The sequence below is a fragment of the Carcharodon carcharias genome, chromosome 3, assembly GCF_017639515.1.
Source record: "Carcharodon carcharias isolate sCarCar2 chromosome 3, sCarCar2.pri, whole genome shotgun sequence".
In the NCBI taxonomy this organism is placed as follows: Eukaryota; Metazoa; Chordata; class Chondrichthyes; order Lamniformes; family Lamnidae; genus Carcharodon; species Carcharodon carcharias.
In genome coordinates, this window is record NC_054469.1 from 130,852,064 (window position 1) to 130,867,145 (window position 15,082).

General features: G+C 42.3%; 1 protein-coding gene across 1 annotated transcript in view; it reads left to right on the forward strand.

Moving 5' to 3' along the window:
- Positions 1-15,082, forward strand: part of LOC121275947 (histone deacetylase 9-like) — a 636,654-nt gene that overhangs the window by 248,890 nt on the left and 372,682 nt on the right. The window contains exon 8 of the mRNA XM_041183848.1: positions 12,751-12,888. Coding sequence (XP_041039782.1) covers positions 12,751-12,888 — 138 coding nt within the window. The remainder of the gene's footprint in view (positions 1-12,750; positions 12,889-15,082) is intronic.

The window sequence follows — 15,082 nt, forward strand, 5'->3', positions numbered from 1 at the left end:
ACTGCTACACTAGGTGTTCTTTTACATCCAAGTTTCTCCCCTGTGGTCAGAGTCATGTTACAGCTGGGAGTCCCCAAGAAGCCACAAAATAAAGGGCAAACTGTGTAACCTTCTCTTGTGTTTGAGTGCCGAGCGGGAGATGTGGGACAGAAATTGAGCTAATTGGAAAAAAATTCAGATCAACTATCCTATCCCTTGCAGCTAGAATTTCAACTACTTTTTTTTGAAAAAGGAAATGCAGTTGGAACCAATTCCTACTGTGATTCTGTCATTGTGGACAATTATTAATGCACAAATTGGTGGCATTATTGTCAACACACTGTTCAGAAAATGGCACAAGTCCAGCAGCAATTTCAGTACAGAATATTATTGCTTCAGTTTGGGTGGTAACCCTTGGAACTGAGTGCTATAATTGATGCTCCATTTTGCAGTGCAGTATTCGGAGAGTGCAATGTGTCAGAGATGCAGTCCTTTGCAAGAGACTTTAAATCCAAAGACTGCTCTGCGTGTTTCAGGGGTTCCAGTAAACATTAAAGATCCCAGAACACTATTTGTGAAACAACAGGGAGGTCTTCCAATGTCCTCCTGACATTCTGCCCTAAGCCAATGCCACCAAATACAGAAATAAGACCAGCAAACCGTGGAAATATTCAGCAGGTCATGCAGCATCTGTGGAGAGAGAAAGAGGGCTTCATTGACCTGAAACCAATGGCCCAAATCTTCTAATATAGGAATAGGCCTTCGATTCAACTTACATCACTGATGCGCATCAGAACCCTGAAGAAATCCCAACGTTCGCACATTCTCGGTAGTTAAGCAGGAAGTTTAAAGTTCCAGTTGCCAGTTTTACCCTGCCCGGATTGCTCCATGATGCCAATGACAGTGGGATCAGATGGCCAGAACCACCGAGACTTGGGCTTTTTACATGGATTTACATGGATTGAGTTTTTCAAATCAGAGGCAGTAAAGCTCTAAGTAAATGAGCTGAAAGTCAAAGCATTCCAGCACCCACAGCAATGTTCAACCAATGTCCTAGCAATGTTCACACCTCCTCTCATCAATCTTCACCTATGCCCCTCACCCAGCAATGTTCACACCACCTCCCCACTTTGCGACAATGTTCACTCCCCCCACCCTTCCGCTGCCCCATCTCTTCCCAGCAATATTCAACCCCTGGCAATGTTCAACACCACCAACACAGCCACCACCCCCCCAAACCTTCCTCTCCCCCCCCCCCCCCCCCCCCCCCCCCCCCCCCCCCCCCGCACCTCCACCTACACTTTCTGACAATATTCACCACTTCCCATCCCATCCCAGCAGTGCATCTGCACCCTGCCACCCCCCACCGTCCCCCAGATGTCACAAGATATTTTTAGTGTACATGGAAGGAGGAAAGAGTGATTATTGATTGTGCTTTAAACTCTGCTTCAGTCTCAGTTACTGTGCAGAACTTTCAGAGGGCCAGTGAATAAATGCTTAACTGGGAGATGCTTGTCTGAGAAGGTATTGCCCAGATCACCTGCAAAATCACTGTATGGGTCAGGTCCATGTGGGGGTATAGTAAGAGGGATCTCCTCTATCTGTCCACCAATGCATTTAGGGGCTCAGGTGTGAGACAAGGAAGAGGGCCAATAATGTCACATAGAGCCAGGAAGCTGAGTTCAATGGGAGGTCAACTGATTTAGTCACCCGTGCGTGTTGTTCATCTCCCTCCCAACCATGCTCACCCCCCAACTCCCGTCCGAGCAATGTCCAAATCCCCCCGGACTATGTTCACCCTTCCCACCCCCAGAGAGTGTTCACCCCCTCCTGCCCTTGGACAGCACAGTGCTCACCCCCTCCCAAACACCCTCTCCTTCCGGAATCCCTGGCTCCTGTCTGACCAATGTTGGAAGAATCAGCATTATCGGGGAGTGCGGTGAGGGAGGTGGGGTTGAGCATTTTTGTGGGATGAGCTGGGGTGAATACTGTCTGGGGTGAAGTGGGATGGATGCTATCAGGCGTGAGAGAAGGGGACTGAACATCGTATGGGTGAGGGGGTGTTTGCACTGTCTGTGTGGTGACGCTGTGCAGTTTCAGAGGTTGATAGCTCCATTTAAAACAGTGTAGTCAATGATCAGAAGACAGACCTTAAGGGGCATGTCCTCAGTTCATAACAAGAAAAGGGACATGATTGTGCTGGAATTACATCCAAGAATTTGCCTCCCAACTCTGTTCGTCCCTGCATTCCTGCTGGAGCTGGCATCGGAAGGTGCAAAGGTTTTCCTAAAATGCTAAGTGGACAGTTTAAATCGTAGCCAGCATCAGATGCAGCCTGTCTGATACTGACCGGAAGATCTGGGCCATTAACTTTATGTCTTTCTTCGCAGGTGTTGCTTGCTGTGCTGAGTTTTTTTCCAGCATTTTTGTTTCTATTTTAGATTTCCAGCTTCCATAGTATTTTACTTGTGTAACCAAATACGGAGTAGCTGATTATTCATCTCTGTTTTATTTTGCTATGCACTAAATGATATTTGTTTTTGTCAATGTAACATAGATTACAGTTTGATGTAATATCTTGCATTTGGAGAATTTGGGGCATTTTTGAGAAACATTGTAAAGGTAAATATAAATAAATTTGTTTGACCCTCTTCAGTAGGACCTAAGCTAAAATTTCAAAACATGCAAAGAGCCTAATTGTACTCTGCAAAAAATAACAAATTAAACAAGAGGTTGATTCGTATTAAACTCTGGAACATTTTGAATTCTGTCTGTAAAACCCACCATGCTATTAGTTTCTTTCTTTTTCACACCATTCATTCAGGGTTAAAAACCAGATTCAGTCACAAAAACGTGGCACACCTTGGGCAGAACTTTATGCTGATTTCAGATGTGAAATCTCGAGAGATGATGTTGGGCAAGCATCCTGACATTATCCCGTACTTGTGCAATCTTTCGGTCGGTGGGCGCATGCAAAAGTCGGAAGCGCGCCCACCAACAATTAAAAGGGCAATTAAGCCCATTAATGAAGCAATTGACTCTGAATTTACGTGGTCCGTCCAACCTTACGGTTGGCGGATGGACGAATTGGCAAGGTGGCCTTTACATTTTCCATGAAAACTCATCCACAAGCCAATTACTGGCCAGCCAATGTGAAATCGGAGACTGGTCGCAGTTGGTGGCCCGTTCCCCAGCTGATCCCAGGGCTGCCAATCCCACCTGCTACCAACCTAAAAACTCAGGCCCTTGTTTTGATGTACAATAACTCCAGAATAGATGTTACATCTATAACAGATACCTGAGGCTGGGCCCAACTATACCATTCAAATATAAACATTCCATGGCTTTCTTTGATGTGTTTGACTGGCATCTCTATTTGAGTTAGATGTTTAAATACTTTTGCCCAACTGAGATGTCCAACTAAAAATCATTGACAAGATAAAGGGCTAGAAAGACTCGATGGAAGATCAGCAGTGAACAGACACACTAAGCTTTAACTCAGTGGATGTCACTGTTTCTATCATTCTGTGCAGGAATAATTAAGCCTGTGGCCATTGTTACCTGCAGCATGTCAATGTTACTGTTTACTTGTCAATTTAAGGTTTAAAGCCCAGTTGTCGGTTTACAGCCTAGGCTGTGGTTTATACAGTTCTTATTCTTTTGCCATGTGAAATCAAGCAAGATCACACAGAATATATGATATAAGTTGTGAGCTGGAATACAAAGGGTCTTCTGTTCAACCCTACATTATTGAGATATTGGTTCAGAGGGAGTGAACTTGAGTAAAGAAATTTGGGGGAGCATTTTCTTCCCGTCGGGCGGGAGAGTTGGGAGGGGGAGCGGGCGGGCGCAGAGCCGATCGCCATTTTACATGGGCAGGCCAATTAAGGCCTACCCAGTGTGACGCGCACCCGGAAGCGCTCAGTGCTACCTGTGGGGGTGGGGGGAGGAGGGAGAGTTGGGTCCTGCACTCTTTCACGTCCATGCGCACAAAAGAGCGCAGAAATCTCTCTGAGGCACAGAGCTGCCTCAGGGAGATTAATTTCGGTCATAAAGTAAAAAAAAATAACGGACATGTCCCCTCATGTGACATTGTCACGTGAGCTGCGACATGTTTATGAATTCTTACAAAACATTTTTTTGAATTAATAAACCCTTCATGAAACCTCATCTGGCCCTTAAGGTTGGATGGGCAGCCCTGACAAGTACTTTAATTAGTTGAGTAATGGCCTTAAAAGGCCTTTGACAGCTCAGTGGGCATGCAGCGACACCGGTTTGCACCCGCCAAACTGAAAATCAGAATGACAAGTGGTGATATCAGGATGCACGCCTGAGGAGAAACAGAGTTAATGTTTCAGATCGATGGCCTTTCATCAGAACTGAAATCTGTGTTTATTAAACACACATTTAGTTCCAGGCTTAAGTGGTTAAAAGATTACCTTTTTTCTCCCATTTCATAAGAACATAAGAAATATGAGCAGGAGTAGGCCATTCAGCCACTCAAGCCTGCCCATCATTCTCTAAGATCATGGCTGATCTGCCCCAGGCCTCAGCTCCTCTTTCATGCCAGCTCCTCATAGCCCTCAACTCCCCAATATTTAAAAAATTTATCTACCTCCTCTTTAAATACTTTCAGTGATCTAGCCTCCATAACTCTCTGGCATAGAAAATTCCAGACGTTCACCACCCTCTGAGAGAAGAAATTCCTTCACATCTCAGTTTTAAATGAATGTCCCCTTATTCTGTAACTATGTGCCCTAGTTCGAGATTCCCCCACTTGTGGAAACATCTTCTCAACAGCTACCCTTTCAAGACCCCTCAGAATCTTGTACATTTCAATAAGATCACCCCTCATTCTTCTAAACTCTAATGAATAAAGGTGTAACCTGTTTAGCCATTCTTGATAAGTCAACCCCTTCATTTCAGGAATCAGCTGAGTGAATCTCTTTTGAACTGCCTCCAATTCCAGTATATCCTTTCTTAAATATGGGGACCAACACTGTACACAGTACTCCAGGTGTGGCCTCACCAACACCCTGTACAGTTGTAACAAGACTTCCCTATTATTAAACTCCAACCCCCTAACAATACAGGCCAAAATTCCATTTGCCTTCTTAATTACTTGCTGCGCCTGCATGCTAACCTTTTGTGTTTCATGCACAAAAACACCCAGATCCCTCTGTTCTGCACATTTTTGGAGCCTCTCTCCATATAAATAATAGTCTGCTATTTGATCCTTCCTACCAAAGTGCATGACCTCACACTTTCCTGTGTTAAAATCCATCTGCCAAGTTTTTGCCCACTCACTCAACCGATCTATATCCCCTTGCAGATTCCTTATGTCATCATCACAACATGCCCTCCCACCTATTTTTCTATTGTCAGCAAGTTTGGATACATTATACTCTGCCCCTCCTCCAAGTCATTAATATACATAGTAAATAATTGAGGCCTGAGGAATGATCCTTGTGGTACTCCACTAGTTACGTCTTTCCAACCTGGAAAGGATCCATTAATCCCCATTCTCTGTCTTCTGTGTGTTAACCAATCCTCAATCCGTGCTAATACATTACCCCTGATACCGTGAACTCCTATCTTGTGCAATAACCTTTTATGTGACACCTTATAAAATGCCTTCTGGAAATCCAAATACATTACAACTACCGGTTCCCCTTTATCATCTCTGCTTGTTATATCCTCAAAGAACTCTAGCAAATTTGTCAAACATGATTTCCCTTTCACAAAACCATGTTGACTCTATTTGATTGTGTTAAGTTTTTCTAAATGTCCTGCTATTTTTTCCTTGTTAATGGACTCTAGCATTTTCCCAATGACAAATGTTAGGCTGACTGGCCCATAGTTTCCTGCTTTTTGTTTCCCTCCCTTCTTGAACAGGGGCGTCACATTAATGTTTTTCCAATCCAGTGGGACCCTCCTGAAATCCAGTGAGTTCTGGAATATTTCAACCAATCCTTCCACTGTCTCTCCAGCCACTTCCTTTAAAACCCTTGGATGCAGGCCATCAGGTCCTGGTGACTGGTCTGCCTTTAGTCTCATTAGCTTGTCAAACACTTTGTCTCTCATGATAGTGACTGTTACAAGATCTTTCCTCCCATTAGCTCCTTGCTTATCTGGTATCATTAGGATGTTTATAGTGTCCTCCACTGTGAAGTCTGATTCAAAATATTGGTTTAAATTAACTGCCATTTCCTTGTTCTCTGTTATCAATTCTCCAGTCGCATCCTCCAAGGGTCCCACGTTCACTTTAGCTACTCTCTTTTTATGTATCGGTAGAATTTCTTGCTGTTTATTTTTATATTTCTTGCCAAATTACTTTCATAATCAGTTTTCTCCCTCTTTATTAGCTTTTTAGTCATCAGCTGCTGGTTCCTAAAATATTCCCAATCCTCTGTCCTGCCACTAGTTTTCACCACTTTGTATGCCTTAGTTTTTGATTGGATACTCTGCCTGACAATCTTTGTTAACCACGGGTGGTTCATCCTTCTTTTTCATCATTTTTTTGGACCGGGATAAATTTTTGCCCAGCTCTATGAATTACCTACTTAAATGTCTGCCATTGCTCATCCACTGGCCTTCCCCTTAGTCTATTTTCCCAGCCCGCTTTAGACCACTCTTTCTTCATACCTCTGTAATTTCCGTTTTTTAAGTTGAGGACACTGGTTTGAGACCCGATTTTCTCACCTTCAAACTGGATTTGAAATTCTACCATATTGTGTTCGCTACCCCCTAGAGGACCCTTAGCTACGAGATCTCTTATTAATCCTACCTCATTACACATTACTAGATCAAAAATAGCCTGTTCCCGGGTAGGTTCTGCAAAGTATTGCTCTAGGAAACAATCCCTGATGCACTCTACAAATTCGTCTTCCATATTACCCCTGCCAATCTGATTTGTCCAGTCAATATGTAGATTAAAATCACAAATGGAATTGTAGTGCACTTCTTAAACACCTCCATAATTTCCTGATTTATACTTTGTCTTACAGTGAGGCAACTCTTAGGGGGCCTATAGACAGCTCCCACCAATGACTTCTATCCCTTGCTATTCCTTATTTTCACCAAAACTGATACCACATCACAATCTATTGCACCTATATCACTATTCATCACCGCACTGATATCTTCCTTTATTAACAAAGCTACCCCACCTTTTCCTTTTTGCCTATTTTTCCAGAATGTCGAATACCCTTGAATATTGAATTCCCCGTCTTGGCCACCCTGCAACCATGTCTCTGTAATAGCTATCAAGTCATATTCATTTATTTCTATTTGTGCCATAACTCATCTATCTTGTTACAAATGCTGTGTGCATTCAGATAAAGAGCCTTAAGCTTTGAACTTTTACAATCATTACTCACCCTGGTTCTAATTTCTGTTTTTCTGCTTATATTTTCTGCCTCTTCCTGTCACACTTTGATTATTGTTCGTCTCTTCACTACCCTGCACCTCTGCTCTCTTGTTCTTTTTGATTTTTTAAGCTTCCCTTCAATTGAACCCTTCCCCCCTCACTAATTAGTTTAAAGTCCTATTTGCAACCCTAGTTATACGATTCGCCAGGATGCTGATCCCAGCATGGCTCAAATGAATCCGACACAATGGAACAGCCTCTCCTTCCCCAGTACTGGTGCCAGTGCCCCATGATTTGGAACCCATTTCTCCCGCACCAATCTTTGAGCCATGCATTTACCTCTCTAATCTTATTTACCCTACGCCAATTTGCACATAGCTCAGGTAGTAATCCAGAGATTATTACCTTTGTGGTTCTGCTTTTTAATTTAGCCCCAAGCAGCTTGTATTTCTTCAGCAGAACTTCTTTCCTAGTCCTACCTATGTCATTGGTACCTACGTGGACCACAATAACTGGATCCTTCCCCTCCCACTCCAAGTTCTTCCCAGCCCAGAAGAGATGTCATTAACCTTGGCACCAGGTAGGCAACACAGCCTTTGGGACTCTCTGTCTTTGTTGCAGAGAACAGTATCTATCCCCTTAACTATGCTATCCCCTATTTCTACTATATTTCTCTTTTCTCCCCCTACTTGAATGGCGCCCTGTACCACGGTACTGTGGTAAGTTTGCTCATCCTCCCTGTAGTCTATGCCCTCATGCAAACTGGGAGCAAGAACCTCATACCTATTGGACAAGGGCACTGGCTGAACCTCTTCCAAAGTTAAATTCAATGTCATTTTCTCCTCATCATGACTTCTCTACAAGAAATTTACTGTTCACCAAGGTAAGCCTTTTCCAAGTTTTTATCAACACTGTTTTGGGACAAAATCGCAGCAAAAATGACATGGAATTATCTATTCAATAACAGAGTAGCTGAGGTGATTTACTCAGACGTTACCCAGGTTGTGTTTTGTAAAGCTCAAGATTAATGTTGAAGACGTAAGCATTTGGAAAGCTATATTTATTTTTCCCACATAACTTAAGAGCATTTAAAAACTTTCATGAATTTTGAGACTCCTGAATGTACTAAAAATGTTGGCAATAACAAACAGCGGTTCGTTCTCCCTTTATTGCAGCATCTGGTTACCTCTTGCAAATTTTTCCATAATTTTTTAGCTAAAATTAGAAACTAAAATCTCAGGGAAAAGTGAAGGAGAATCCGTACTCAACAATCTGTGGTACCAAAGCACATTACCAAGAGTCTTTCTTTAGGCCAAAATTAGTTGTACATATCGAAAATGTTATACATGCCTCGGAGGGAGTTGAAGGCTGTACCTGATCTTGGGGCTTAGCTATTGTTCGATTGTGAATTTCTTTTTCAGATTATCTACCAGAGTTTCTCCAGGCATCATCTATTTACAAATAAAATTGATTCCATTGTGTATCCTCACAATTTCCATTTAGTTAGCCTTGCCTGCTTATCCTTGCCTGAATACTGCTGTTCTAAAGTTCCAAAGGGGATTTGCACTGGCTGGAATATGATTGTAGCATGCAATATGATATCATGCCACCCCTGAACATCAATACAAAGTCTCTTTTTGCACTGTGGATAACCTTTATGAATTTGCTCTCTAAAAGTGCAATTTAAAAAAATCTACCCTTCTGGTTTAAATTCTTGTGCCCTTTAAATGTCCTGTGCAAAAGCAACAATGTAAATTTATTTACTCTAGCTATTTTGATAATAATCAAGATTCTGACTTCATGATATTGGATTAAGGATCACACATCATTACAAGCCAGAAATGCTTGTTTATTAATCATGCATATAATGCAGTGTATCAAGGAAGACTGAACCTTTTACAAGATGAGGCTTTGAGATATCTCAAGTGCCACCTACACAGGGGCCTTATCACCTAGTGCTAAGGATGATTGGGTGGGTTCTGGTAAACATGTCCAATCCTTATCCCCAGATTTTCTGTCCAGTGCTCTTGACAGGTGAGGGACAGTATTAATCATTATTTACAAAGGCATGGATTAATTACGGACAGTCAGCACAGATTTGTTAAGGGAAGCTTGTGTCTGACTAGCTTGATTGAATTTTTTGAGGAGGTAAATGTGGGCCGGGGGGCATGATTAAGAATTTTGCATGGATGTGTGGTTGAGAGTGAGGATGAAAGCTGTATGCTGAAAGAGGAAGCAGTTGAGACAGTAGATAGGTTAACAACTGATAAAGAGGAGATATTAGAAGTAAAAGCAAAATACTGCAGATGCTGGAAATCTGAAACAAAAATAGCTGGAAAAGCTCAGCAGGTCTGATAGCATCTGCGGAGAGGAATACAGTTAACGTTTTGAGTCATATGACTCAAGATATTAGAAATGCTGGCTGCACTTAGAGTTAAGTCAGGGAGACCAGATGAGATGCACCTGATGATGTTGAGGGAAGTAACTCTTTCGAGTACAAACATGTTTCCATCTGTTCCTATTCAGATGAAGTTACATTGTTTCATGGTTTGCCATTGGGAGATTTGAACTCTTGATCTTGGGGTTACAAGCCCAGTACCGTAACCACTTGGCTATTTAGGCCAAGCCTTGTTGAGGGAAGTAAGTATACTGGCATAATCTTCTAATCCTCATTAGAAAAGTGAGTGGTGCCAGAGGACTGGAGAATTGCAAATGTTACACCCTTGTTCCAAAACAGGTGTAAAGATAAACCCAGGAACTCCCAGCTACTCAGTTTAACCTCGGTGGTGGCACCACTTTTAGAAATAATAATCCTGATCAAAATGAACAGTTATTTGGACTAGTATGGATTAATTGAAGAAAGTCAGCATGAATTTGTTAAAGGCAAATCGTGTTTAACTAAGTTTGACGTAACAGAAAGGTTTGATGGGAGTAATGTAGTTGATGTTGTGTAGAAGGACTTCCAAAAAGTGTTTGATACAGTGCTACATAATAAGCTTGTCAGTGAGTTTGAAGCCCATAGAATAAAAGGGACAGTGGTAGCATGGATTTGAAGTTGGCTGAATGACAGGAAATAGAGTAGAGGTGAATGGTTGTTTTTTAGACTGTGGGAAAATATCAATGATCTGGCCAGATCTGCAGAGAAGTGGCAAATGCAATTCAATCTGGAGAAGTATGAGATAATGCATTTGGGGAAGCTAAACAAGGCAAGGGAGTAGGTAGGAAATGGTAGGATACTCAGAAGTGTACAGGAGCAGAAGGACCTTGGTATACATGAACAGAAGGGATGTTTTCCTTTATTCATGTACAGGGCATTATGCTAGAACTGTCTAAACACTCAAATCATAGATTGATTACATTTAGAAGGAGACCATTCAGCCCATTGTGTCTGTGCCGGCTCAGTTTAAGGGCAACTCTACTTTCTTTCTCCCCTGTCTTTTACCCCTAGCCCTGAATTTTTTTCTCTTCAGAAAATTATTCAATTCTCTTTTGAAAGTCATGATTTAATTTGCTTCCTCCACACTCTCAGACAGTGCATTCCAAATTTAATCACTCACTGTGTAAAAGGTTTTTCTTCATGTTACTTTTGGTTCTTTTGCCAATCACCTTAGGAGCATAGGAACAGGAGTAGGCTATTCAGCCCATTAAGCCTGTTCCGCCATTCAATATGATCATGGCTGATCATCTTCAATGCCTTTTTCCAATACTATCCCTGTATCCCTTTATGTCACTGGTATTTAGAAATATGTCGCACTTTGCTTTAAACATACTCAATGACTGAGCTTTCGCAGCCCTCTGGGGTAGAGATTTCCAAAGGTTCACAGCCTTCTGGGTAAAAACATTTCTCCTCATCTCGATCCAAAGTAGCTTCCCCTTAATTTGAAATTGTGTCTCCTGTTCTAAACTCCACAACCAGGGTAGTCTCGAATCTACATCAACCCTGCTTATCCCTTTAAGTATTTTTTAAGTTTCAATGAGATCACCTCTCATTCTTCGAAATTCTAGAGGCCCAGTTTCCCCAGTCTCTCCTCGTAGGACAGTCCTGCCATTCCGCAAACAAGTCTGGTGAACCTTTGTTGCACTCCCCCTATGGCAATAATATCCTTCCTAAGGTAAGAGGACCAAAACTGCACACACTACTTCAAGTACAATCTAACCAAGGTTCTATACAATGGAAGCAAGATTTCTCTACTGTACTCAAATCCTCTTGTGATAAAGGCTAAGATACTATTGGCCTTCCTAATTGCTTGCTGCATGTGCATGTTAGCTTTCAGTGACTTATTGACAAGGACTCCCTTTGTACATCTACATATTCTAATCTCTTAACATTAAGAAACACTCTGTACATCCTTTCCTCCTATGTGATTTTCCACTCATAAATCCATGTTGACTGTGCCTGATTATTATCCAAGTGGCCGTTTATCACATCTTTTATAATAGATTCTAGTATTTTCCCTCCTACTGTATAAGGTTGCTAGATCACAGCTAGAGCACTGCGTAGACTTCTAGTTACTGCATTACAGGAAGCATATGATCAGACTAGAGAGGTAATGAAGATATTTATGAAGAGGTTGCCAGGAATTGAAAGTTTTAGCCTTGAAGAAAGATTGGATAGGCTGAGGTTAATTTTTCTGGAACAGAGGAGGCTGTGAGGAGATTTAATTGAAGTGTATAAAATTATGAGGGGCCTAGATATAGTGGATAGGGAGGACCAGTGTCCCTTAGCATAGAGGTCAATAACCAGGAGGCATAAAGTTAAAATAATTGGCAGAAGAGTTAGAGAGGAGTTGAGGAGAATTTATTTTTCACCCAGAGGGTGATGGGGGTCTAGGACTCACTTCCAGAAAGAATGGTAGAGGCAGAAACTCTCATCACATTTAAAACAATACTTGGGTATGCACTTGAAGTTCTGTAACTTGCAACATTATTGACCAAGAGCAAGAGCTGGAAAGTGGGATTAGGCTGGATAGCTCTTTTTCAGCCAGCACAGACACAATGTGTCAAATGGCCTACTTCTATGCCATAAACTTTCTATGTTCCTATGCTCAATGCCCATGCGGTAAAGACAAGAATCCACCTTGAAGAATCTACATTTAAAATCATTGGAAAATCTTGTTTCAATATGCATTTGGTGCTCTAATCTCATTATTATTTGTACTTGTTCTTTTTTAAACTGTTCCTGGCATTGTACCCCTTCTTGACAAATGACACATCTCCTTAAAAGCAGCTTTAAAGCAGTTGCATTGGAAACAAGATGGTCAGCATCTGGATTCCAAACACTGTGACCACCCATTCTGCTGGAATACCATTGTATGCCGTAAACCAAGTTGTATGCAGAAGCAGATTTAAACACTGAGCAATGTATGTGATGAGTTAATTCTTACAATTCTTCTTTTCATCAGCAGTTGCTGCCACATCACAGGATTCTGAATTGGGATGGATCAGTGAATGCACTAAATCTCTACACATCACCATCATTACCCAATATTACTCTGGGTCTCCCAGCTCCAGCTGTCTCATCTGCCTCCTCTCACATTAACGTATGTAATAATTATAGGCTAAAGGATAACTTAATCTCTCTAATCTGTAACATCAGTTGAAGCACATAATAATCCTATATGACCCGCAGCAATGCGGTCAGCCATTATAGTACGGTTACCATACTTTAAACAAAAATTACATCTCTGGTATGAGGCCACAGAGTAATGGGATCTATGCCAGTGGTTCCACACACACACAACTGAGATCTTAATCTCAGTTGGAAGAATTACCAAGTAGAGACCAGGTGCTTGCCCACAGGACAGGAGAGAGAATAATTCCTGGGCTGGTGTCATAGTGGTTAATTCAAAGAAAATAATTGGAGGACTGGGAGCAGACTACCCACTTGCTCTTTGAGATGTAGACCTTATATGATAGAAATAATCCAGGGAAAGAGATTTTTTAAAAACTGAGAAAAGGTAGTCTTAGCTCCTCCACGGCATAGACTTTCTAAAGTACTTTGGACTCAGTGAGACTTCTGAGACAAATAAAGAATTATTCAGCTAGTGGAGGTGTTATCCTTCTTCACAGTACCTGCAAGATTTCCAGGCAGCAATGAGGAAGTATGGCCAGAGGCTGTCATGTCAAACCTTCACTGCACAATCCTTAGATTTCTTGGTGCTCACAGGGCATCTTCTTGGGTCATGCACAGTGTCATGATGGTAATGAGGTTGAAGAAGACTTTTCCAGCCTCTCACCTCTCTTTTCTGCAGCTCTGACTGTCAACTCCCCCAACGCATTGTTGCAACTTGTGCCTAGACCCCAAGGTCCAGATTGGTCTTGGGGGAGGCTTGAAGGTTGAAGGCAAGCAACCTGAAAAGATCTTGCAGGTGCTTTCCTTATTATGTTACAGGGTGATGGTCCTAAAGCTGCTTGCCAGGTGCTTGCAGCTGCACTGCTATTTTCTACCCTGCTTTCCGATGCCATGACATACAGGGCATGGACCTGCATTGGAATTATGTTCAGGCCATCCAAATAGCCCAGGACAGGAAATTTAAAGTTTCCTACCTTGGACAGGTGTAGCATACTTTAAGTATATTGTGGCTATCAGACGTCCAGCAAGGAGGTAGACAGTGAACATTCACCCTGGTTTATTTTTCTATATCTTTAAGCTATTTATTTTTCTCCCTTAGTCCAATAAGAAATTCTGTCTTCCATGTACAACTGTCAAAAATAAAAACAGATAATGTTGGAAATACTCAGCAGGTCAGGCAGCATCTGTGGAGATCCATTGTAACGTCAGAAGTGAGGATGTTCACTGATGATTGCACAATGTTCAGCACTATTTGCAACTCCTTAGATACTGAAGTAGTCCATGTCCAAATACAGAAAGACCTGGACAACATCCAGGCTTGGACTGACAAGTGGCAAGTAACATTCGTGCCACACAAGTGCCAGGCAATGGCCACCTCCAACAGGAGGGAACCTAACCATCGCCATTCACCAACTATTGAAATTCAATGGCATTACCATCGCTGAATTCCCCACTATCAACATCCTGGGGGTTACCATTGACCAGAAACTGAACTGGACTAGCCATATAAATACTATGACTACAAGGGCAGGTCAGAGGCTAGGAAACCTGGGGCAAGTATCTCACCTCCAGATTCCCCAAAGCCTGTCCACAATCTACAAGGCACAGGTCAGGAGTGTGATGGAATATTCTCCACTTGCCTGGATGAGTGCAGCTCCCACAACACACAAGAAGCTTGACACCATCCAGGACAGAGCAGCCCACTTGACTGGTACCCCATCTGCAAACATTCACTTTCTCCACTGACGCACAGTGACAACAGTGTGTACCATCTAAAGATGCACTACAGAAATAGACTAAGGTTCCTTAGATAGCACCTTCCAAACCCATGGCCACTACCATCTAGAAGGGCAAGGGCAGCAGATACTTGGGAACACCACAGGAAGTTCTCCTCCAAGCCACTCACCATCCTGACTGGGAAATATATCACCATTCCTTCACTGTTGCTGGGTCAAAATCTTAGAACTTTCTCCCTAACAGCACTATGTGTGTTCTTATACCACATGGACTGCAACAGTTCAAGAAGGCAGCTCACGACCACCCTCTCAAGGGAAATTACGGATGGGCAATAAATGGTGGCCTAGCCAGCAAAGCCCACATCCCCTGAATGAAAAAAAAGAGTTAATGTTTAAGGCTGATGGCTCGTCATCAGAACTAAGGAA